Source organism: Coturnix japonica, chromosome 1, assembly GCF_054131305.1.
Source record: "Coturnix japonica strain WE chromosome 1, WE-NBRP24, whole genome shotgun sequence".
NCBI lineage: Eukaryota > Metazoa > Chordata > Aves > Galliformes > Phasianidae > Coturnix > Coturnix japonica.
The window spans coordinates 133103490-133130024 of NC_140663.1; the positions used below are offsets into that span (position 1 = coordinate 133103490).

Genomic DNA, 26535 nt, shown 5'->3' on the forward strand with positions numbered 1-26535 from the left:
TATAATAGCTCCCATTTAACAATCATCACTAGGAATAAGCTGTGAAGAGGAGGGGAAAATAAAATCAACGATCCAACAGATGTTGGCAAGGAGTATGTGGTGTTGCAGTGATGCTGTATGTTCTTGTGCCAGTGTAGAATAACAGTACTGTCACTACGCAGACAGTTTACAAAGAACATTTTCAGACAGCTCCCAATACTTAGTCACCTCCAAAGTGTAGAGAGAAATATGTTACAGCCCTGTTTAAAAACATAAGAGGAGAAAAAACAAAAGCTGAAGATTAACAAAACAAAACTAGGGCTCTCAGGCATGTCTGGTTGGCCTCCAGACAGACCAGATGGACTTGAAGAATTTTGTATGTTGGCCAGCTTCTGTCTCTGTATATTCCTTTCCTCTGACATACCTGCATGTGGGTCCTGTTGTTCAGTGTAAAAATGCTCAGGAACAGTTTGTATGCATACTCAAGGTGGTCGAAGTGCTGCCTTTATTTTCTTGCTATAGATGTGTTGGTGTTGTCACCATATTTCCCAGCATGAAGTGAATAATTTTGACAAGTACTTTGGTGTGTGATTTACAACAAAGTAAAAACCAGAGTTCTCACTACTGTAGCTTTAAAATGATACGTAGAATGTTGATGATGGCATCTCTGATAATCTCATGATGAAGTGGTGTCTCTCATATTTTTTTCAATTCAGTGAACGATGCCAAAAGTGTCTTGAGATTAAAAGCGATCTGTGTGTATATATATATTCTCATGTTTTCAAAAGATTGCAAGTGGAGAAAAAATAATCTATGTGTTCATGCTGTGGGTGTATGACAGTCACAATTCTTCACCTTTTTCTCACTATCGCCGGTGTTTGCTAAGAGAAAGAGCAAATTGGTTTTCTGACTGTCAACAAATTGAGCTTCACCTTCAAACTTCCATTAAAGATGATAGGTAATAAAATCTATTGAATCACTTTTTGATTGCTGAAAACCAAAAGAACCGTGTTTGATTATAGACGAGTTCATGGATATTCAATATGGCAACAGCTGCAAATATAAAATGAGTGAGCTCTTTGTATTCGAATTAAAAAATAGAGGAATAAAACTGAGGTTAAAATCAAAATGACCATTGAGACTGACCACTACCAAAGCTGCAGTGCAATTCATTTCAGCTCCAAACTGTATGTAGGAATCATGCTAGATAACCAGGTATGTCTTTGCATTTTTCAGCATTTCTTTTCATAAATGTTTTACGCTTCAGGCTGTTGGTGAAAACAAGTATTTTATAGTTGATAGGGTTTAAAATGAGCTCATTTTAATAAGGAACATGATTTGAGAATTCAGAGAACTTAATCATGCATGCAGTAATGGTGTTTAGCAGTTACCGTACTGCAGGTGGTTTTAACTGTGTATTTTAAGATTTACTGGTCCCATAATGTTGCTTTTCTTTTTTGTGTGTGTTTTTTTGGTTTTGTTACTTCACCTTGTACTCAAGCAGTAGGCATTGTCACTTTTCAGTAGAGTGCTAGAGCAGATGACTGACTTGACTGTGAACATAGGCTGCATTTTCTTTCCTGAAGCCTTTACTGTATTTCAATGTTCCAGCTTTAAAGCTGGAAGCTTTAAAGCTATCCCCAGATAATGGAAACAGCCTTTGATAACAACAAAACCATCACCTCATGGATCAGTCTCTCAGCAGGGATAAGTATCCCAGTATAAGATGATATACTAATGGATATCCCTTCTTCTTGACCATTACTATGTGGAGTTTTTGGGGTTTTATAATCTTTTCACATTTTTCTCTTATGTTTTCTGATACTGTAATGCTTGAAGTATGGGTAACAAGTGAGGGATCACAGCCCCATTCCAGACACAGCCTGTGGAAGCTCACTAGTCCATCTCTGATGACATAAGCTGTGACTTTTTATAATGTTTTCTGAATTGTACAAAATTGTTTCTGTTGTGCACTCACTTACTTGTGGGCCAAAAGATTCTGTAAAGTTTTCATTTTTTATGCTTCCTAGTTGAAAGTTCCTAAGGCTTAGTATAGTGTTAGTTTATGAAACAGAAATTCATAGTCACAGTGACATTTCCTGTTCTCTGTCAGCTGTTCTTTTCTGAACTCTGGCATAGACTGGGAGTAAGTTCTGGTTCAGTAAGCATGCTTTGGCTGACGGAAGGGCATAACAGGGGTCAAGGCTTTCATTCTCACCTTCAGTTTCGTAGCATAATTCTCTCTCTCTTTTTTCTTTCTTTTCTTTTCTTTTCTTTTCTTTTCTTTTCTTTTCTTTTCTTTTCTTTTCTTTTCTTTTCTTTTCTTTTCTTTTCTTTTCTTTTCTTTTCTTTTCTTTTCTTTTCTTTTCTTTTCTTTTCTTTTCTTTTCTTTTCTTTTCTTTTCTTTTCTTTTCGTCAACTGAGATCTGCAATTGAATTATCCTTCTTTTGGTATGAAGTTGCTATTTTCTTGAGCAATAGTTTTTGTATGTAGCAATAACACTACCTTAATGTCTGTGTTCAAAGAATTGAAGTTACATTGTCTAGGTGGAATTATTCTTACCAGTGTTTTGTTGTCATAGTAGGGGAAAACACTTCTTCATGGCATCTAATTCTTCCTATTTCCAATCTTGTCATCTTGATCTTGCTGTGGGGGAAGGAACAAATTGCTAATGTTTGAAGGGAACTAAATTCTTTCAAGTGGCTGCTCTCCTTTCCCATATTCACAGGATGTTTGCTGCTGAGCTTCTCTACTGTCGATAGCAATATAACTTGAGTGTTGTCATACTGTATTGTCTTTCCTTTACTTGCAAGTGTCATTGATTTTGTTGTTGTTATTTATCAGACAGCATTATTGAAACGACAGAGTCGATACATTCACTCGACGGTTCCTGAAAATGCAGAGAAGGAAGCTCAGAGCTTGTTTGTTACTGAGGTAAAATTGGAACCTTATGTGTTTGTGTCTGATAGCAATATTACACCTCACCTGTATTTCTACTGCTTCATTTATTGTAAAAAAAAAAAAAAAAAGAAAGAAAGAAAAGAAAAAAAATACCCTGAAAAAACCAATGTTGCCCTTTAGCTCTCGATATTTTGTTTTGAAAACTAGTTCTCTATAGTTTTGTCAAGGGAAAATTCCCAGGAAAAAACAAGTATGTATTTTCTTCTTCAGCAGTTAGAAAAGGATTGCAGGATAGCTGTGAATACTGGTGCCTTTGTCACTGACATTTGAGGATGGTTCTCCTTCCACCTTCTCTTACTCTTCACGCTTTTGACTTTGCCAGTTCATTGTGGGTGATATACATGCATGATATTGATGACGTTATTGAACCCATCTTAATCAACATGACTGTTTAATCCTAGACATTCTCAGTTTATTCACAGTAATCCTGTTGTTTGCTAGAACAGAGGTATTCATAGTATTAAAGCTTGTAGAGGCCAAAATTAATCCTTCATCCTCAGTTTCTATGCTACATGTATAAAAAGTACATTCTCAAACTTAGTTTCTCTTAACCATTTTTTGATGTTGGCATTCCCTTGGTTCTGAATGTTACACAAGACAGTTTGTGTCTTGTTGCGGTCTCTTAGGAACAAAAGGCTTAAAATTTTTGTCTTTTTTATATAATCTACTGTTTTTTCTACTTTTATACTTCCAGCTTGTATTTTAGCACCTGAATCAACAAGTGCATATCTGTTGTAATTTTAGGAAAGCTGATGGTTTCAAATAGCTTAATCTGTTTTAAACATTAAAGTGATTTCTCCACAGTGATAGCTACCATTAATACTTAATCCAAATAATTCTAAGATAAATCTGAAGGTGATCCACAAGGAGGGAGGAGTACCGTGATTTTCTGTGGAACAAACTGCTTTACAGATATTAATGTTATATTTTGAAATAGAAAGGAAATGTTTTTGAACTGTTAGTTGCAGTGTTTTTGTGCATGTAAGTCTGTTAATAGAGCACAAAATTCTGTACCGCATGACTTCTAACAACAGATTTTATCAGTTTTATGTTACTTCATTCAAAGCCAAGATAAATCAGTACTTTTATGTTTTAGCAATATGGGTGGAGTAAAACGGTATTTCCTGTGTCCTAGTCCAGTGCGATTGCTTTTCAGCAGCTGAAAGCACGTTAAGCGTAAATCTTAAGAGAAAGGAGTTTTTAGTTTCTCCATCAAAGTGCATGCAAAATTCAATATTCTATTTTAGTAATCCATCTGTCTTATAATGCTGAGCTTTCTAAAGTGTCTGTCATATTTTAAACTGCAGTAAAATGCTGCTTTTTCAGACAGCTGAAGGTGGTTAATACACATGCTGAATGTACTCACCATTTTCTGGTTTTAAGCGATTCACGTCTATAAGATGAGATCCTATTTGAACATCACTTAATACAAAAAGCAGCATTGCAAAAGAAAGGAAGCGTACAGAATTTTCAGAGATCACTGTGTAATCGTAATAGGTCATAAACAACCATATCTGAGAAGGATTTTTTTTTGCATAGGCATGTCTAGGGAATGCTGTTATGGAGTTGATTGTTTTCCAGTTAATACTGATATTTGGTTTCCATTACCATAGTGCATCAAAACCTACAATTCAGACTGGCATGTTGTTAACTATAAATATGAAGATTACTCAGCAGAGTTTCGACAGCTTCCAAAGTAAGTATGTTAGCCACTGGTATAATACGGACTTGAATTTGATGAGTATAACCATAACCTTATAACCAGTGTGTAGTAAAGACAGTAATGATTTCTAGGATGGAACTAATATGGAATGTGAAGTTTTAAGATCTTGTTAAACCATTTTCTGGGAAGATGCTGTTATAACATTGCCTTATTCATAGGGAGGTCAATACAAGTATTTCTGTCGTTGACAGCTTATAAGTAAATTTGAGATTAAAAACAAACTCATGTAATAGATGAAATTTAATGGTAAAATGGTGGTTTATTGTTTTCACAGTTTTAGAGGTCACTTTTCGAACTCTCCTTAGGAGCTTAAGGAGTAGAACCTAGGCTAGACAAATAATTATAGGCTGAGAGAGATGGACACATGTATTTTCAAATGCCGTGCTAATACTTTGTATATATACCCTTAACTGGCAGACGGTGTTTTAAGGGTTGTCTAGAAATCCAAGAAGAAACGTAAGCATTTCTTTTCTGAAATCATGTTCATGTTTTCCATACTTAAACCTGTATTCAATGAAAAATAGTCTAAAACGGATGAGCTTTTTTTTGTGTGTGTGTATGCTCATCCTCGGTACAGGCATGCAATAAATATCGCATCATCTCACAGCTGCTGAGATGCAATTAACTGTGATGTTATGTGCCTCTTTCAGAAAAGTTCTTGGATAAAAATAGAATTGCAGATTTAAATGTGCTTTCAGCATAAAGGAAAAATTACTGATTTAGTTCTCAGTACGTGTTTGATCAAATTCAGTTCTGCTTTTAATGGTTGATATTCATTTTTCTGTTTGTATTAATCGTTAATAAAAGCTGTAGAAATGGTTGGAGCGAAGGTTTTATTGAAAGTTTATGTGAAGATGATTTGATTTCACTAGGAGATATTATTCCCATTAGTGAGAAGCTTTGCTGTATTTGTGGCATGTGGATGGACCTTCTGATGACTTCCTTCACATTCCAGAAGGCATTTTGACAGAAGGCACGGTTCCTTGACAGAGAGAGTGATAAGGAGGAGCCTCCACTTCTTTTTTTAAATTTATTTCTAAAATGTCCCTTTTTAAATTGACAAACCCAGCAACAGCATTGCTTTTGCTCTCATTTGTTTTTCCCTTCCTAAGTCCAGATGACCATTTGCATTGTAGTTGATAATTGTTAAAGATGATTACAGGTGATGGTAATCATTGCACCTAAGATATTAAGATTGCAGAAAACAAGAAGGCATTTGTTTCTCCCCAGTTACACAGAGGGACAGTTACTTACAGAATAATAGAAAGACTGTGAGCAGATGTGCAAGTTAGGAAAATTGCAGGATAAGAGAGAGATTGTGACAAGGTATTTTTTTTGCTAGATATTCTTGTACTTTTTCCTCTTTAGTTAAGGAAATAACATCTGTATTTTTGCTGTATGGAAGATATAACCAATCACCACGTTTCTAGTATCATATAAACTTTTTCTTTCCTAGTAAAGTGACAAAACCGGAGAAGCTTCCAGTGCATTTATATGAAGTGGATGAAGAAGCAGACAAGGACGAGGTGAGATAATAATAATTCCTTTATTCTGCTTTCAGTCAAGAATGTTGAGATAGGGTAAGCAGAGTTTATAAGTTAAGCATTAATGTCAGTAAGTAAAACCAGATAGTGCATTGAACAGCCTGATTTGGGTGGGAGAGGATTAGTTACTGTACGTCCTTGCACAGAGCCCTTTATTCTTGAGATCTTAGTATAAATAAATAAAACAAGTTTTGACAGATGTTGAAAATATAGAAGCTTTTCAGTAGAGGTGAAGAATCATCTTGGAGCTTTCATAAAGTCTATTTATATTGTTTCTGTGCAGAGCTGAGTAAAATCATAGGCGAAGCTGTTCCACCCTGAAAATACATGCTGAAGAATGCCTAACAATATCGAATACGTGACAGTATAGTCTGAGTTAAAATTAGATGGATAGAAATGTGGATGTGGGATAGGTCCTGAAAATATGTGGTGAAAATGGAAGCTAATAAAGGTTTATTAGAGCCTTTATTAGTCTTTATCAAAGTCTTATGCCCTTTTGTTCTTTGCCATTGGCATAGGGAAGGCAGAGGTACCTATACTCTCAAGTAGTTTTCTGCTATGTTTTGAATGTGAAAGACTGTATTCGATAACTGTTTCTGTTATTTGTATGATTTCTTTAGTTTTTCCACACCCTGTTTCAGAACACGAACTGGTTAGAAGCCAGTTCTCTCTTAAGAGTACTTGAACTCTTGCATCACAGAAAAAAAAGAATCAAAATCAAAATAAAATGATTTTTGCGGCTTATATCCTTGATAATTACTTTGTTTATAAATTCCTTGTGTTCAGAACTGCTGCTTGTGGAGCAAAGATGGCTCCTTACAAGTTTTCCTGGATTAAATGTAGAAGTGTAGCTGAGGGAGTGTGTCTGAACAGGCAGATTTCCAAAGAGCCTCAGGATGCTGTTTCTCCATTGTTACTGTTAATGTGCACTGTGATATTTGGATGGACAGATAATTTCATGTATCATGTATTCATGTATCCCAAGTTTTCCAGTATGTAAGATGAGAATAGTAATGCTCTCTGTTATACTGAATTTAAGAAGACTTGTCAGAAATATTACCACATTCATGCTAACAGAGTGTATTATAAAACAGTGAGTTTAACATGGGGGGGGGGGGGGGGGAAGTGGATGAAAGTAGGATTTACTGTGATTGTTACTAAGCAAATATGGTTATAACTGGAGTTTGTTAAGTACTGAAAGGAGAGCATGGGTATTGCCAGGTAGTACATTTCTTACATGCAATGTAAGTGTAGGCGGGAGGACTTCCTGTTTCATTCTGCCCAATTTCCTGTTAGAGCAGGCAGTAAAATCGTAGCTCATCCAGAGTTAATAGCTGCTAGAGAGGGGTTCTGTTGCTCTTTCTAGAGGAACTTAAAGTGTAATCAGAAGAGAGATTAATGGGAATAGGATGAGGGAAACAGATTGTTTCCTCCAGGGAAGAATATCTTGCTGGTTAAAAAGTGATACTTTTTTGTTTTTTTTTAATATTCTAATAGTTTCAAAAACTGAACTGTCCTTTCTTACAATTACTTACATATTTATTTGCCAAAAAGCAGATGTGCAGATCTTAAGTTGGATGGTGTTTGTGTTCTTCTTCTCTACAGATTTTTGAAAGGTGATTTATCAGGGGAATGGTAGAAAAAGACAAAGCTGTAGGTGATTAGAATTGGAGGAAAAACAGATAAAGGTTTACTTTAAGCTTAACCTGTTAAAAAGGGGGAGAATTACCTTTGCAAATCATGCTATAGAGCCAACAAGCTAATGTTTACAAATGGAATTTTTTAAATCAGTCAGGGATATGGGGTCCAGATAAGGAGTTGTTTTTATTGAAACAGTCTCTGTTGGAATAAATTTTGGGGCAGTGTTAGTGGGAAAGATCATTAAAAACGTGAAGCATAATGTCCAGCAGTAATAATAAAAGTAAGGAAATTAACTTATCAGCTGGAAACAGGATGTATGTTTTCATTGTGAAAGTAATGTGTTAATGACTATGAGCTTTGTGTTATTTTCTATTAACAGATGGTAGCCTGGAAAAATTCAGTAGATTTTTGGCTTTGTAGGCAAGAATTGTACTTCATAGTAATGGCGTAACTAGAGAGGCCCAAATGATGGTCGGTTTTGCTATTAGGAAGTATCATGCAGTTCAACAGAGCTGGGAAACGGTGCGCTTCCGAGACTTTGAACTGGAAAGTCAACAGAGACAAATCTGAATTCTTAGTGACGTGGGTAATGAAAAAATTTATGTCAAATCAGGTGGTCCTTTTGTGTCTTATGAAACTACAGAAAAGATGTAATTTCATTATTTTGTGACATGCTACACGGATAATAACTTCATCTTCTCGAACTTGTGGTTTTAAACCATCCTTTCTGAGGGGATAACTCTCACTGGTGTAGCAGGAGAAGCATAGTTGTAAACCCAGTGTCTTCAGTTGTCTTCTTTGTATCTGGATTGTGGTGCAAGAATTAGATAATGAAGAACAGAGTGAAGAAGGACTAATGAACTGAAGATGTGAAACAAGTAGGCTGCACTACTTAAAGAGTGAGATTCATGGAGGCATGGGAAAATTTAGTATTTTTAGTCCTTGTTCCTGGGGCACCTGTCAGGTGTTATGAAAGTTGGACCTGATTTCCTTTCAGGCAGACTGTAGTTTTTGCAGGAGCGGATTGACGCAACTTTTGCCTTCTGTTAGCACTTTTTTGAAGTTCATTTCTGCATATGCCTATAAATATGCAAGATAGACAGAATAAATAAGCTGTAAATAAGTTAACTAGGGATGTCTTACAGAATGTTTCTTTAGTTCTAGAAACTAATGAACGTTATTCAAAATTTGGTTCAGCTGTTGAACTAATGACTGTGTCACTCATGTTACTAATTTCTGTGCTTCTTTCTGTTAATAACTGAGGAAAGGGGTTTGAAGATGTATTGTGGTTGATTGAGGTTTTGTTTTCAATTGGCACTCGACTGATTTTGAATGATTGGTTGTGATCAGAGTTTTTCCTGTAGACAGTTGAAACTTTACAGGTCTAATTAATTAATGCTTTTATTGCGTCAGAATGGATTACCTCAACTAGAAACTGTGGTAAAGTGTCTGCTTGGCACTGCTTTTAATGATTGCTTGAATTGATGATTTAGTATTTATTATGTGGAAGTTGTAAATCCATCACTTTGATTGGTTTCAATAGTAGAGAACTACTTTTCAGTAGTTAGCAACATCCTCTGGGATGTAGTTCCAAATTCCATGAACTGGCAAATGTAAGTGGTATACAGGCAGTGGGTGTGTTGGCTGATACGTGCACAGGATATGCTGTTTTTGTACTTGCCATTGCTGACAAATTTGGTCTTATTTGTCTTAGAAAGCTTGGGTTCTGAAATGCAAATGACCGGATTGAATTAAAAAATACAAGAACTTAGTTCTCTGTGATTTACTAAAAAGGAAATGTCTTTGAAGTAATATGTATTAAAGCAAATGGTTTAAGAAATCTTTTTTGAAGATTTGGGTAAGCACAGTCTTATACTGTTCTTTCTGATAATAGAAATTGCTAACATTTATTGCAACATGAGAGTAGAATACACAAGGAAAGCTTACAAAGTAAATTCTATTGAGCTTTTTACCTTTAGCCCTTCTCAGGGGAATTTGTCTTGTCTAATATTTTGCTATCAAAAGATCTAATCATCTGTCTATTTGGATTGGCCACAGAGAAACCTATGTATATAAGTGGCCCTGTTGCATATTAGAAGTTAGATGAGGTCAGTGTCATCTCTCTTCTTTAATTAAAATAGTTTGAATTACAAAGATGCATAATTTTATAGAACACTTTTATCATTACATTTTGAACGTAACCATTCCATCTTTAAAAAAATAGCTTCTGAAATTTGCTGATGTGTATCACAGTTTCAGTTTGTGATGCCAAACTTTTTTTTTCCTTCCTTCCTTCATCTCCAGGATGCAGCATCTCTCGGGTCTCAGAAAGGTGGAATAACAAAACAAGGATGGCTGTACAAAGGCAACATGAATAGTGCAATCAGCGTGACAATGAGGGTAAGTTTATTAATGTCCTACGCCTGATGAAGAATGAACACCCTTATTAAAATACCTCTGTGCCTTTGTGAAGTCCATTTTCATGTAGTTTACTTGTAACAAAAATAGCATGGGATGAATGAGAGATGCCCGTATGCGAAGTCTTTCTTTTTAATATACCTGAATAAAAAAATGCATTAAAAATTAAGTATTTGAGAGGTGAGAGAAGCATAGTGTTTTACAAACCTTTCTCAGCTGTGCCCTAGAACGTTAATAGTAGAAAAGGGAAAACGTAGTACAAATTCTTGTTTGTATTGCATCCTCATTTAGAAACCAATGGTTAGCACAGTAAATACCTATTTTACATACAGTGCTGTAGAGTCATTTATAAATACCAAGAGGCAGAAAAAACTTTCAGATAATGCAGTAAAATCTTACTGCAGGCTTTTCAGTTAAAATGTTTCTTATGCATTACTAATTTCAGCCTTGTTTTCTAATGATACTGAGTAGGTTATGGGCAAGTAAAAGCTTTTCTTCTGTAACTGACTGTGTAAATAGCACTTCTGTGTTTTATGACATGAAACCGATTAATACCAGTCTTATAAGTATTTTTCTTTACATTTTTCTTTTCACTAGTCATTTAAAAGAAGATTTTTCCACTTAATCCAACTTGGTGATGGATCCTATAATCTCAATTTCTACAAAGATGAAAAAATATCAAAAGAGCCTAAGGGATCTATATTTCTAGATTCATGCATGGGAGTGGTTCAGGTAACTATAACTATTCTGCCTGCTCTTAAGTTAATTCTACATGTTATGTGAAATTAGTTTGGATAAATAAAAAAAATACAGATAATATTGGTCATAGATGTTTGTCTGCGTAGCAGATGCTTAACTGCATATGCTGCAAAAACAGTGAACTAGATTTTAAATTGAAAAGGCAAAGATGTAAAGTAACACCCTGAAATTATGGCAAAGTAATGAATGCAAAAAAAAAAATAATAAATTGGTGTTATGTTCAGTTACATTTTGTTCTTACATGGGCTGTAAAATGTTTTACATAGCTTCTTGTGTGGGATTCCTGTTGTGGGAATTGTATTAATTTCAGTCATCCTTCCAGATGCTTTCATTTGACCTTTATAACATTACTTGTATGTGCTTCTCTTTATTAAAAAAGTTATGGGCTTTGGTAAAAAAATGTTTGTCTGTAGCAAGTGCCAATGAAAAGAGGTGGTTTTTTTTTGTGATTCTGTTATGTATTTACAGTACATCATGTAACTGTTTTGTTGGGCACAGCATACCTTGAAAAAAGCATTGGGTTCTTTTAGCTGTAATAGAAATTTAGCTTACTAAAAATACATTTAAAAAACATTTTATTATTTGGAGGTTTATGCAAAGAGATACAACAGCTCTCTACAACAGCAATCCACAGAGGATTTTCTTTTGTAAATATTGCAATAGTGTTTTTGGATACGTATTTAATATGATTCATATAAAAAGCCCTGTATCTATGGTAAATTTATTCATATTGCAAGTTGTATATATAGGTTTACACAAGTTATTTTACTTATCAGTTTTGGCAAGTTCTACTACAGCTACTTTCATTCATGTTTGTAAAACAATCAAACAAAATACCCAGTTCCTGAACACATCTGTAGTTTTTATTTTCCAGTTCTTACTGTGCATCTTTCTTTTTGCTTTTCTGATATAATTTCTTTGTTTTGGTACATTATAGTAATGCACTTGCTCAAAATACAGACGGGTTTTGTTAAAACATCTGAAATGCAGAATTGTTGGATAAGATGGCTTAATTTGATTTGTGAGTGGATAGACTATAGAGGTGTCATCGTTAGATCTTCTATTTTCTTGTAGAACAATAAAGTCAGACGTTTTGCGTTTGAACTCAAGATGCAGGACAAGAGTAGTTACCTTTTAGCTGCAGACAGTGAACTTGAAATGGAAGAATGGATAAACACTCTGAACAAAATCCTTCAGCTTAACTTTGAGGCTGCAATGCAAGAAAAGAGAAATGGAGAATCTCATGAAGGTAAGAAGGGTTTCTTGCAACACTGGCAACAGTGACTACACACGTGCATCCAGAAATAATGGGTGCAAAACTTACTTCCTTTTGGTCATACAAAATTGTATGTCTTTTCATTGTTTGCCATAATGATAAGAATTTTCGTCATTTGGCATCAATATAAGCACAATTCTATATTAATTTGTCCTGAGTTAAGTCCAGAAGAGAATAATGAGACTGATTGAAGTCTAGATAACAAATAATCTCCACCAATCATCGCCAAGGTTGTTAAAAGAAGAGATAAAACTGAGGACGTACTTGTTTTAAAAAGCATAAAATACTGTTGAAAACGGAGTAGTCTGTTCTGTGTCCGTTCTAGGCAGAAGAACCAGGGCACTGTGGTAACAGGTACTTTTCATCACCACATTACACAGCCCATAAAGATTGCTTGGGTGTAGCTTATTTTTTGTTAGAACCCTTTGAGTATGGATAAACCAGACATCTGTAAGGAATGTGGTGTAGTTATACTTAGTAATTGGGTGACCAAAGGGTAGTCCGTATCTCCTCTTGTTTGTTTTTTGTTCTGAGAGTTGATGGGGAAGGAAACTGGTATTGAACCAAGAGTATTTATGTCCACAAGAATCCTGGAGAGGTAATAGAGAGTCGATCTACTTGTAGATATCACTATATGCCAAAGGAACATTTAGAATTAAAAATTAGATATTGTGTATTTTGCTGAAGATCGTCAACTTAACATGATACATTTGCAAAGAAATCAAATTAAGAAAGGAATGCCTGCAGCTTTGTGAAGGACGTTTTGGTCAGTGATCACCAACTGACGTTAGAACCAGAGGATGCTTATAGCTAACAGAATGATTGCATTGTAACTCCAGTAACCGCTGAAAAGTAGACCTGGAAATCTGTACAGAGGGAACTTGTTTTCAGGTCAAGTAACAGGTCATGGTGGAAAGAGTGACATAAATGTAGTCACTGAGTATCTTCTTTCACCACACAAAGATCAAAATTAGTGTTAAAGCTAATGTTTATTTTCTAGGTAAGATTAGGAATAACTGCTAGTTTACCAGTTTACATAACTAACTACATCTTCTTAGAAGTCATTGCATAGAAGTGAAAGAGTCAATTACAACCTGTTTATGTTAGTTGTTTAGTTGTTACTTTGAGAGGATATGAGTAACAAACTACTCAGAAATAGCTTTGCTTCGGAATTTTGTAAGTCATTTTTTAATGTGTTTTTTAATTGCAGATGACGAACAAAGCAAAATGGAAAGCTCATCAAGTAGTTTTGACAGTTATTATCCTGAAATAACCAAGGTAATTAATATAGTAAGGAATTACTCAGGATATAAAGTACTAAACATAATGCTTAGTCATTTTTTTGTCAGTTTACCTTCCAGGAAAGGTGAGTTGTTTCATTCCAGTTCATTTGTGGTAGTTTAAAAGTTCTTATCAACTGGAGCAGTTATTGAGCTTCTCCATTTTTTTTTTTTTTCCTATTGGAAGCAACCTGGCTGGTGTCTTCAAAATTTATTTAAAGCAAATCTATATGCTGTCTAAAAGCAGCATTTTTTATTATTTCATTAGTGTATAAGATTTTGCATAATTTATGCTGTTGTATTGCATACAGGTAATCACTAGAGCAGTTCTGAAGAAGTGATCTAGTTATGCTATGGTAAAGTTTTATTTTTAGTTAAAACTATAGAGAAGCTTAATTACAGTGATGATGTGAATGTGTTCTAAAGTACTTCTGCTTGTAATGAAGTTGCAAAATCATGGGTACTTCCTGTATTGGCATAGTTCTTGTGTTTTAATTTTGTTTTTATAGAAGCGTTGTGGAGTCCTGAACTGCCTTTGAGATGAAACTCTATAGACCTTTCCATAATTACATATCCACAAAAAAACTGGAAAAGATTATTCAGCTAATGTTTTATGAGAATACGAATGTTTTTCCATAGTGACAATGTCTAATAAGTAAGATGAAATAGAAAAAGAAGGAAATAGAGTAGAAATGTACAGAAAATAATTGTTACTCTCCCACAGCCAATTTGCAGGCTTGATTATATCAGTGACTTGTGTGACGTAAGTTTTGTGAATACTCTATGGCAGAAATACATAGGTTCCCTTACCTCTGGTGTGAACTCTTACTGAGGGCCGTTGCACCTGCATATAATTTTAGTAAAACAAATGCTGTTTCCTGTTTCTATAACCTTTCCATACCCTCTAAGCTAGATATTTTTCTAGCATGTTATTTTCCTCAGCTCTTTAAGCACTGGCTTTTTTTTTTCTTTTCCTGTGGATACAACCTGTTTAAATTTCTGTTTCCTTCAAAATAAACTATTTGGTTTTCCCATTCAAGTTCACATTTACTATTTTGCTCTAAAGCACTTTTTCTAGCCCTTTTTTTTTTTTTTTTTCCCCGAGAGAGCAGGGAAATTTCTGCCTGCTTGCATTTGTATGTTAGTTACGCCTTAACTTGATTATTTTGTATAAATGCTGTTTGTTTTGAGGGTTTTTGTTCTCTGTTCTTTCTTGCATTGTATTTTCAGCTATTATTTTTGGCTTGGTGGCGTTTTTTTTTTGCTGTTGTTCTTTTTTTTTTCGCCCAGTATAAGACTCCTAAGGCATTGAGCCTTCTTTTAGATAAGTTATTCTATTATTGTTGTTGGTTCTGAGAGGAGATTGTCACAATAATTGAGCCAATATCCTTATGAGGAAAGAGAAATTCCTTCAGGGGGGTGATTTCAGAACCCCTGACAGCAAGGAAAAACAGTCTTGGTAGAAAAGTAAATCTCTGGAACTTCCTTGTTCAAGTCAACATCTGTTTAAGATGTTATCTGTAATATTAACTAAGATTGTTGCCTTTTTCCCCTGTGTCCGCTAGAGATCATAGTAAATTAAATCCATTGAGCCATCCATATTCAAAATCACACCTCAAAAGTTCCTCTTCTGTTATGCATCCTTTAGGTTGATCTTTATTATTATTATTGGCTTGTAATAAGATCTAGCTATTAGAACTGGTATTTTGTTGGGTTTTTTTTTTGTTTTCTCGAGGAATATGAGGAGTTTTCTTCAACCTCTGACAAAGCAGATGTAGACATTCCTGCTGATGGTCAGAGATGAGCATTTTGGTTTGGTAAAACCTTTCAAACTAGCACAGGATGATCCAAAGATAGACATCTGCCTGTGAAGTATTATTACTTTATATCCCTGTTTAGCTATGTTCTGGGAATGGCAACCCTACTACCCTGTTAGTTTTGGCTCAGAGATTCGTCCATTTCTAATCTCTTCTGACTTTAAAAATCACGCAGGACCTTTTTATGGAAAAGAAGCCTATGCATAACATTGGTTTTCACCTTCTATTTTGTACCACTTCCTTTGTTTTAGTGTTAATAGGTAGGTGTCCACAAATCCTGGGCAAAATAGGTGTATCTCGTAGCTCTGCAAAGTAACATTTCTGTGTAGGAGTTTTGTCTTTTGGAAGGTTTGGGTTTGCTTTTGTTTTTGTTTTCATCTACCCACAGGAAAACCACTTATTTGGCAGTAAAGCTCAAGGAAAAAAAGAAAAACAACAAAAAACGTTGAGGGGGAAGCCTCTAATCACGTAACTTATCTAACTTAATATGATATTAAGACCTTTTTTCTTGTTCTTGACAGAGTACCAGAGAAGCAGAAATCAAGCTCAAAAGTGAAAGCAGAGTTAAACTTTTTGCCTTGGACCCTGATGCACAGGTTAGACCTTTTTACAAGGAAGCGTGTTATTTTCTTTTCTGTTGATCCTTTTGGGATGAAAACCAACATACTGAGATTTCCTTTTCTTTTGTCTTTTTAAAGAAACTTGACTTTTCTGGTATTGAACCAGAAGTGAAGCCATTTGAAGAGAAATTTGGAAAAAAAATACTTGTGAAGTGTAATGATTTATCTTTCAATTTGCAAAGCTGTGTTGCTGAAAATGAAGAAGGACCAACAACAAACGTAAATAATTAATTATTTTCTGTTAATATTGTCATTAATGCTTGCTTGATGCTTTTCCCAATGGCAAAATTTCTTACTCTAACTCCTACTCTAACAGAAACGTGGATTGTTTTTTTCCTAGACTTAAATAAAAACGAGAGACTAAATCATACAATAAGTAGCTTTGTTACAAATCTCCTTGTGGTGTAGAAAGTTAAAGTTTTCTTTTACTTCCTTCTATACCTTGTCAGTACTATCTAGAGTGTCCCTTTCTTTATAGAAATAATACTTGTCTTCTTTTCATGCATGTTTTTTATGGTAATATAGATGCCAGTGCTGACATGTCATTCTTTTTTTTTAAATGTTTAGGTAGAACCTTTCTTTGTCACATTATCACTCTTTGATATTAAAATCAATCGGAAGATCTCAGCAGATTTCCATGTTGATTTGAACCACAGCTCAGTACGGCACATGATAAGCAGTGCACCTCAACAGATGATGAATGGCAGTGGTGATGGCTCACACAGGATTCAGGACGCTTATGAAACAATGTTACAGTATCCAAAGCAGGTAAGAGTTATTGAGACCCAGCTTGAATTCCGTTTAGAAGGGGAGAGGTTTATTTTTAAGACTTCACATAGCTTTCCATTATGCAATGTCAAGATTATATGCATTTTCATTTTATACTTATCTTCTGTTTTATTTCTAGGGAATATTCTCAGTCACGTGTCCTCATCCAGACATTTTCCTTGTGGCTAGAATAGAAAAAGTATTACAGGGGAGTATTACACATTGTGCTGAACCATACATGAAAAGTTCAGATTCTGCAAAGGTATGTTATCTTCTTTCATGGCACTGAAAAAATACTGAAAGAGGGATTGATTTGAAGTTATTAGTCAGCAACCTACTTTCTCCATAGGCAGTGATTTGATATAGTATCAAATGGATACTCTGGGACAGGCTGCCCAGGGAGGTGGTGGAGTCTCCTTCTCTGGAGATATTTAAGACCCGCCTGGACGCCTACCTGTGTGACATGGTGTAGGGAGCCTGCTTTGGCAGGGGGGTTGGACTCGATGATCTCTAGAGGTCCCTTCCAACTCCTACAATTCTGTGATTCTGTGATTCTGTGATAGTAAGCTCTAGGTAATAGTAGCAACTATTATTAATCGAAACTTTATTTCTAGCATATTTTTATGAAAATTATTCAGCTTTTTATAGCAACGATGATATATTTTTAATGTCTCTGAATAAACTGATTTGATGGAATAAAGATTTATCTTCAGTGTGAAAACTGAGTTAAAACTGTTGAACAATGAAATATTAAATATAGGTCAGAAATTAACTATATTATATACTATAATTGTTTCTGTCTTGGGCTTGGTTTTTGGTGAACATACAATACTGTAGTTTTCATATCTACACTCTTACTTATGTTTCTTCAGAACTATTTTAATACTTTTAGAACCATCTTGACAAGAAGCTTTCTCAGTTGCTGCTTCTTGTCTGTCACTGCAGCAGCAGTGTTATAATTTTCTTGGCTAAGAGAGATTCTTAAATAGTTGGATCAGGATGTTAAGATAAAAGGTTTGTGGGCAACATTGGTTACTGTTCACATTTCTCCTCTTTTCAGCTACTGAAAAGAACGAAGGAAGAGTTAACTTTCAGTCTCCACAGGGGAGAATTGCTCTTTCCTACTGATTTAATTCTGGCTAAGCTACAGCTAAAAAACTGTGTTTTTCACTTGATCTTAATATAGAGCAGGCTACTGATTTGCTTTTCCAGGAATACTTAAGACTTTTTGTAGCTATCGTTAGAAAACAGCAGCATTGTATTTTAGGAGTCTGTTTTTGAAGCGCATGCTGTTACTGAGTTAAAACAAAACTGCTACTGCTTTTTGGTAGTCTTGGGCCTGAGCCACACAGGAGGGTTAATTAAGCCCAAGTGTTTCCAAAATTTGGTGCTGCGTGCTAGAATTACATTGCCCTGTGTTACAGGAATGACCAAATAAGAACATTCATTGTTATATGAACTTGTGCTGTCTGTTTCTGGTTTTCATTTGCTTATAACTTTATGCAACTGAACATTTCGTTTGAATTAATTAATTAGAAACTAAAGCGGAACAGTACTGAGCAGCAATGTCAGCCTCCCCCATATATCAGTACAATGAGCAGAATTACTACTCCAGTCAAGAAGGAAAGTGGAAGCAAAACAATCTGTAGCTAAGAAACCACTCGTTCTTCTTCCCTTAAATGCTTAGTGTTGATAATCAATAATTATTTATCAAGGTACTGTACTTCTTAGTGTAATTTCCCCATTTTTACAGGAAAAGATAATTAAGAGTGGACTCTAAGGGCATAGCAGTAGAAACAATTATTCATGATGCCAACAGCATAGATCAGGGATTTTTGTCTGGAGTTGCATTTCTGTCTTAAAAAGCAGTTATTTCTGCTCTGGCTTTCGTATGAGTTTTTGTATATAATCAGGAACACTCTTCCTTTCAGCTGTTTTTTTTCCCCATAATGATGTTAGTTCTGTCACTGAAAAATAGAATGTTAATTTGTTGACCTAAATATTCTGTTAGTGTAGTAGCTGCTTAAAATATGTTGTAAAATCAAAAGATTTGCCTCAGATGTTGATTTGCTATTAATGACTATGTACAGTGGTTTTACGATTGGGGTTAGTTGCTTTGATGGTTTCTTCCCTTTATCCCAACTCACCCTCTTTTCTAATTATCAGTCGCTGAAAGTTTACATATTAAAGAAGGCTGAAATCAAATCACTTGAAATGGGAGATCAGCAGGCTTTGCTTAACCTGAAATGAGTAGTTAGGAGGTATTTTAATTCATATGATTTATATCACTTTCAATATGTGGGTTTTCCTTTTAAAACGTGGCTGTTTCTTGTGTCACTTGCAGGTTGCACAGAAAGTCTTGAAAAATGCAAAGCAGGCATGCCAGAGATTAGGTCAATACAGAATGCCTTTTGCCTGGGCAGCAAGGTAAGGACAGACCTTTCCAACCTGTATTTATTCCCTAGATTTCTTTAACATTATCTTCTGCATGTCCCTTTAAAACCTGATCTGCTATAAACATATTTGTTTTACTTTGAAGTAAGCAAAGATTTCTTAAAGGCAAAGAAACTTCAGCCTTGTAATAGGAAAAGAGGTAGAAGTTCATGACATCGTCATTCAAGCTATTGAATACTGAGAACTGGTTTTCATTGTCAGCGTTTTAATTTTACTGAGAATTAAAAGGTTATGTTAAAACTCCCTTACAAAGAAAAGAGTATTAAATACTTAGTACAAAGGGAGGTACAACATGTTCTAATTTGCAGAAAAGACGTTTCTTCAAGAGATCTGCAGCACTTGTGTTAACATGTCTGAAAGCAAATTTTGACTTTCAGGACATTATTTAAAGATGCCTCAGGAATGCTGGACAAAAATGCAAGATTTTCCCCTCTGTTCAGACAAGACAGTAATAAACTTTCAAATGAAGACATGCTGAAATTGTTAGCAGATTTCAGGAAGTAAGTTTCATTTTCTTGCTTTATCTTTTTACTAAATGTTTTGGTTATTAGATACTTCAGTTGAAGATCATCTTCTGATGTATATATTTATGTTTTCACTTCAAATATGGAAGTTGCTCAAACATCCAAGGCCTTTATGCCTTCTGTGTCTTAAAGAATTATGGCTGCACAATACGGTGCTCAGCTTCTCTAAGAAAGAAAGAAAGATGCAACATGTATCGTGTTCAGTGAGAAAGGGTGGCAGCTTTCATGGAAAGCAGTTTAAGTCAGTATCTCTACTCTCCTTGGGAGTGCAGATTGGTCATGGTTTGCTTTTTTAAACCGTGTTCTTAATGACTGCATTTTGTGTGTAAGGCTTAATTCCCTGCCAACAAGTGACCATGTTAAACAGACTAAAATATTTAGGTTTATTAGTGCAGTCTTAATTGCTTTGTGAAGGTATTTCCACTTCTGTTGTGCAGCAATTAGTTAGAATTGTATTAATTTGAACTGTCTCAAAAAGCATTTCCTGCAGCTTATTTCATGCTTATCAAATCTGATGAGAAGGTGAGGTTCATAACAAGTATTTTAACTCCATCTTAGCAAGCTTCTCAGGGCTTCATTCAAGTTTACGTAGCATTGTAATCGCTTGCAGTGTTATTATTGATTTTGAAATTAATACAGTAAATTTGCCTGAAGGAATTTTGGTAGAAGACTGTAACATCTAAGGCTTGAGCTATTGGAGTAAGAATCAAGACTCCAAACAGAGTAAATGATTTTATAGCACAGGCTGGTCTTTTGGGAAAATGTAGCATCTGCTTCCTCTGCAGTAGTTTCAGGATGTTACTTTTGCTTGTTTCCTATTATCTTTTTTTTCCTGGCATTTCTGAAAGCTTTGCATATTTAGCCCAACTTTGTTTTTTTGTGCGTGTGGTTTTTTTTTCTTTCTGCTTTTCTCTGTTCCTATAGACCTGAAAAGATGGCCAAGCTTCCTGTTATTTTAGGAAATCTGGATGTTACAATTGATAACGTGTCACCAGATTTTCCAAGTAAGTATTAATAAAGGCCGTTAAATAGACATTCAGTTTTTTGTTTTTTTTTCACTTCAGCTTTATATTGATTTTTGGTATATTTTCAGATTATGTAAATTCATCATACATTCCCATGAAACAGTTTGAAAACAGTACCAAGACACTAATAACATTTGAAATAGAGGAATTTGTTCCCTGTATACCAAAACACACTCAGCCGTTCACCATCTACAACAATCATCTTTATGTTTATCCAAAGCACTTGAAATATGACAGTCAAAAGTCTTTTGCAAAGGTGAGTATAGGCAAATAGTGTATTATCTTTTCTAGTTTAAGATTGTTTATGTAGTATGTTTGTCTGATGATCCTTCCAATGAAGTGTTTGAGTTATTGTTTTTTAAATACTTCTTTAGGCTAGAAATATTGCAGTGTGCATTGAGTTCAAGGATTCTGATGAAGAGGATTCTTTGCCCTTAAAGGTTAGTCTTCAACTTTTGTGACTGATTAAAGAAAATATAGAAGATATAGCTAAGCAGGATGATAATACTTGATTAATTTATATAAACAAAAACTGCTATAATAAATTGCCATGAACAAGTGGTTTTTACCTATTCCAATACAAAACAAGAAAGCTTTATATGAAATAGAGAACCAAACTTTCTATTTGTTACTGAGCTACCACAGTGTATACAAGGAGGTGCTTGAACTACTACCACAGTGTATAGAAGGAGGTGCCTGAAAGAAAGGAAGTATGAAAAACATAGAAGTTCTGAAGTGAAACCACTGTGTTCACTCTGCTGCACGGCAGGCAAGCTACAGGACATGTAATCATATGTCTTTACAAAGGGAACAAGAATGATAGGCAGGACTGCATAAGCTCTGGTAATAGTAACAAGGATAACTTCTAGAGACCCTTCTGAAGTACCTTTGTTAACTTTCCCTAAATACTGTTTTTCAAGTGGCCTGCCTTTTTAATTTTTTTTCCAGCCAAATCAAGAGTGCTTCAATTCTTCATATTGTCAACTTCATAGCAGTTTAATTTAATGTTTAATACAATACATTTATCTAAATTTCTCAGTTGAAAAGAGATGAACTAGGCTCAGTGAGTTATCTGTTCTTAATTGCTGCTAGTACATGTCCATGTTAAACCTGTGATTATCTTTTAAAGATCAGCACTTTTGATAGATGAAAACTGCATTACAAAACACTCATTCTTGTTTAAGATTGCAATGCAAGGTACAATATTTCAAAGTCTAGGTGAAACATTTATCTGAGATTCCCCTTTTTTTCTATCATCAGTGTATCTATGGGAGACCAGGTGGACCAGTATTTACTAGAAGTGCATTTGCTGCTGTTTTGCATCACCACCAAAATCCAGAGTTTTATGATGAGGTAAATTACCTTTCTCAAGCCATTTCTACTGTGTTATGCAAGTTTCAAAAATACTAGAAAAGGTTTGAGGATCTTAAGGTCTTGCTAATGATTTCAGAGCTCCCCTCCCCGGCTCCCATCTTTCGCTGCAATAAAAATGTGTGAGTTTTGTATGTGTAACTTTTGAATCTTGCTTCAAATAACATAGAAATGGGAACTTCTTTTATTGCGGAGCATGCAACCAGTATGACCTCTTACTGTTCTAGACTTATACAAAGGTTGTGATTCTTTGCATTTCAGATTAAAATAGAATTGCCCACTCAGTTGCATGAAAAGCATCATTTGTTGTTCACCTTCTACCATGTCAGCTGTGACAACTCAAGCAAAGGGAGTACAAAGAAGAAAGATGTTGTTGAAACACAAGGTTTGTCTGCTAATGGTTTACTTTCAGTAATTACTGGGGAGTTTTTATGCAATATGTTTATCTGGTAAGCTATGATTTTGTTGTCTTGATCTATGTGATATTTTCTGATTATATCCTACCAACTGAAAGATTTCTTTAAGTATTTCTTCTAATTTAAATGTTTTAGAATGCCTACAATGTTTTAATTTTAAAACTCGTACCATTTATTTGCCTTTTCAATTTTTTGTAATTGTCTGAGTTCAGTTCATTTGGCTCTTTGACTAATTTTTTCTGATTTATGAATTGCATATCAGAAGTATATGTAAGCATTTATAATAAACTCATAACCCATTTTAAAAGATTTTTCCTCCATGTTCCATAGTTGGCTATTCCTGGCTTCCATTAATAAAAGATGGAAGAGTGGTGACAAATGACCAGCACATTCCAGTGTCAGCAAATCTTCCATCAGGCTATCTTAGTTATCAAGAATCGGGAGTTGGAAAGGTATGGTGTATAAAATTGCTCTGATTTAAAAACAAACAAACAAAAAAAACATGGTGAGAAGGATTAACTGTAGTTCCAGAGTCTGATAATATTTTAGTCCACTTTCTAGTGCAAGTTTCTGTCTTTTATACTTGAAATGGAGCGTTTTGCCAAAGTTACACATCTGACTTGAAAAAAAACAACACCAAACTAACCCCTCAAACGCAAGTTGGAGACAAAACTTGTGACTCAATTCTCACTTTTAAGAGAATTTGAATCTACCCTGCCCTAAAGTAGTTTTTAATCTAAAGTGTTAAGTGATTACATGTGTTATTGTTTAGCTGTTTTATTCAGGAAATGGATTCATTTCATTTTTGTAGTAATAATTAAAGTTAGTAATTTTGAAGTATATTAAACTATTTTCAGTTTATAAAGATGTGCAAATAATCTGAAGTCCTTTACTAAATTTCTTTCAGCATTTCATGCTGTCTCCTTTCTGTAAGTCCTTTATTCCTGAAAAAGTATTATTCTCACATCTTAATTTTTGTGATCCTTATACTTCACTGGTAAAATTTATGGTCGTATTTTTCAAAGCAGAAAGCTTGCAAAATTAATAGTAATAAAAATAAAACAAAGAAGAATACAAAATGTAAAATGTGGTAGGAGATTTGATTAAGTGAATGAAATGCAGAGAGAAAATTGACTCATTATGGAGGAAGAGGCTTAAAATCAACAGCAAGAGGTGCTACTCTCCTCCTATTCTGCCACCTTTTTTTAAACGTTACTGTAAGCTTTCCAGCCATTGATGTCTTCACATCTTTCATCTTTTCATATTGTAGGTATATTTATTCTTTATGCCTCTGCTGTTCATCTCTGCTCACGTCCATGTGTAGGAGGTTAGGACATAGGTGATTAGCTGTAACTTTAGCAGTAAAGTCTCTCTCTGATTGTCAGGGTTGACAGCTGAGACTTCCCATTCTCAGCTCTTTGCAAATAGAATGGGAAGGAAGCACTGCCTGCTACCTGTCAGTGTTAAACCCTGTCAGTAGTTAATTATTTTTTTAAGTTACTTTTTCTGAAAACAAATGGCTCTTTCTCTGTAGCCAAAAATTTGTCTGCACAATTTTAGGAGGAACGTGAATTCTGGGACTTAAAAGTAATTTTGTTGGCCAGTAGGGAAACCACAGTGGGGCTTGAAATAAACAAGACAAAACACCAAAACAAACAAAATAACATTAGAGTTTCATAAATGCTTTAGGTAATGTTGCCTGCATAATTTTCCTTTCCTTTTTTTTTTTTTAATGACTTTATTCATTGTACACATTTCAACCTGTATAGAAAAAAAAATGTTTGTGGCACTATAAGAAAGCACTGTTTTACTTTACTAATGCTGCTACATTTTTTTACATCTACTTGTCTGTGTTCAGCATTCTGGTCCTGAAATTAAATGGGTTGATGGAGGCAAACAACTGTTAAAAATATCCACTCATCTAGTGTCAACTGTGTATACTCAGGTGAGTTACAAAACAAATTAGAGTTCTTGGAATAATGTATGATTGTTAAATGCAACATATTGCTGTCTTACCATTTTTTGATGCCTGTTGGGCAGCCTGTATGGTTTCCTTCTTTCACATCAGCTGTGAAAAGCAGCAAACGTTAAACTGAAGCTATGTAAAAAAAATGTGAGTCAGTTGCCTAACATCATCCATTCCGACCCGAGTCTTCTGGTTACATGGTTATTGTAGTTGTCTGCAAGATATTGAGTGACATGTCTGCAAAGCAATGAGTCCTGTTACGACTATTCATAAAATAGATAATCAATTGGGATAACTAACATTAAGTATCCTAGTTTCTGCATGTCAGATGGTTTGAAGCAAATATGGTTGAAATTCTTCAAAACAGATCTTCAAAATTGAGGGGAATGCGTTTTAAAAACATGCATAGAATGGCTTGGATTGGTGAGGACCTTGATCAACCAGTTGGAACCCCTCTGCTCTGGGCAGGACTGCCAGCTGCTAGATCAGGCTACCTACAGCCCCATCCAGCCTAGCCTTGAACACCAGCAGGGATGGGGCACCCATGGTTTCTCAGAGCAACCTGCTTCTGTGCCTCACCACCCTCATAGTGAGGAATTTCTTTCTTTTATATAATCTAAATCCACTTTTTCAGTTTAAAGTCATCCCACCTTGACCCATCACTACCTACTCATGTAAAAAAGTTGATCTCCCTGTGATTAAGTACTGGCGGGCCACAATGAGGTTCCCCCTAGAGCCTTTTCTTCTCCAGGCTGAATGAGCCCAGCTCTCTCAGCTTTACTTCATAGGACAAGTGCTCCAATCAATTTTACGTGAAGACAAAGTTAGTCTTCAGAGCAGCACACTTAGATGCAGCTTCCAAAATTATGTATACCTATATGGATTATATATATATGTACATTTTAACGTGTTCTGTTAAGAATTATGGAAAGCAATATTAGATATTGTTTAATTTGTGTTTCTTTTTTTCTCTTTCTCAGGACCAGCACTTGCATAATTTTTTTCAGTACTGTCAGAAAACTGAATCTGGAGCTCGTGCACTAGGAACTGAACTTGTAAAATATCTTAAGGTATAAAACGGCAGTGAATAACTGATTATACTATTGATTTTCACCTTTGTATACCTACCTAGGAGCCTCAGACATTATTTGGGTCTCATTTATGGAATATGGAAGTATGGGCAGAACAAAAGATGCTTCCTACACCAAATAAATGTTTATAAGATGAAACCATAAGGAAATGAGGTGGTATTGATTAGCAATTTGACACATTAGAGTGTGTCATTGATCAGTTCAAACATGGGAATGAAGTGGAATTGGTAACTGTTGTTTTTCTTTTAAAGTTTTGTTTAGGAGGTCATGAGCACCATGTTTATAGTTCTCTTAAGATGAGATCAACAGAATACGTGGTTCCTACAGCAATTTTACCATAACCAATAGGTCATATTTTCACTGTGGAATCCCAAATTCGGTCATCTTAAAATCCATTTCAGGTATCACAAGTAACTCCTGGTTTTCTTAGACACAAGAGTTTGTTCATGCAATTAAATACCATCTGCTTATAAACTGGATTGTCTGTTCTCAACACTCATGTAAGAACTTAGCTATTGAATATGGTATGCCACTTCAGCTGTATTTGCTTTGTGATCATGGTTATGTCAGAATCCTGGTTCAGAGCGATCTTCCATGCCCTGAGACTTCAGGATACTATACACTGACAGCAGGTGCTGTCAAAGCTGTTTAGTGTCTTGGTTAGATTATGTCTTAGCAAAATCCTTGGGTCAGAATACTGCAGTAGCAGTGTTTGTTTAAACCTCTTGCTTGTCATCAAATACCAGGACACTCTCACCACACAGTATGAACACATTCCACGTCCCTGGATTATGCACCATATTGACTTTGTTCCACTTGCTTTTGTTCACTGCTACCTTGATCTTCTGTGGTAAATATAAACTACTGCTATCTTCAGTACCAGCAGGCCAAATTTCTGTTT

The 26535-nt window shown here is 35.1% G+C and overlaps 1 protein-coding gene across 19 annotated transcripts in view; it reads left to right on the plus strand.

Moving 5' to 3' along the window:
• Positions 1–26535, plus strand: part of DOCK9 (dedicator of cytokinesis 9) — a 129334-nt gene that overhangs the window by 61476 nt on the left and 41323 nt on the right. For all 19 annotated transcript variants that reach the window (XR_014941969.1, XM_085535799.1, XM_015851517.2 and 16 more), the window contains exons 3-23: positions 2825–2914; positions 4555–4637; positions 6121–6190; positions 10154–10249; positions 10865–10999; positions 12101–12275; positions 13513–13580; positions 15921–15995; positions 16098–16238; positions 16587–16787; positions 16927–17049; positions 19132–19214; positions 19619–19741; positions 20690–20769; positions 20859–21046; positions 21165–21230; positions 22051–22143; positions 22423–22546; positions 22908–23029; positions 24436–24522; positions 25524–25613. Coding sequence is in view for 18 of the 19 variants with exons in the window: in XM_085535799.1 (XP_085391925.1) it covers positions 2825–2914; positions 4555–4637; positions 6121–6190; positions 10154–10249; positions 10865–10999; positions 12101–12275; positions 13513–13580; positions 15921–15995; positions 16098–16238; positions 16587–16787; positions 16927–17049; positions 19132–19214; positions 19619–19741; positions 20690–20769; positions 20859–21046; positions 21165–21230; positions 22051–22143; positions 22423–22546; positions 22908–23029; positions 24436–24522; positions 25524–25613 (2313 nt within the window). In the remaining variant the exon portion in view is untranslated. The remainder of the gene's footprint in view (positions 1–2824; positions 2915–4554; positions 4638–6120; positions 6191–10153; positions 10250–10864; positions 11000–12100; positions 12276–13512; positions 13581–15920; positions 15996–16097; positions 16239–16586; positions 16788–16926; positions 17050–19131; positions 19215–19618; positions 19742–20689; positions 20770–20858; positions 21047–21164; positions 21231–22050; positions 22144–22422; positions 22547–22907; positions 23030–24435; positions 24523–25523; positions 25614–26535) is intronic.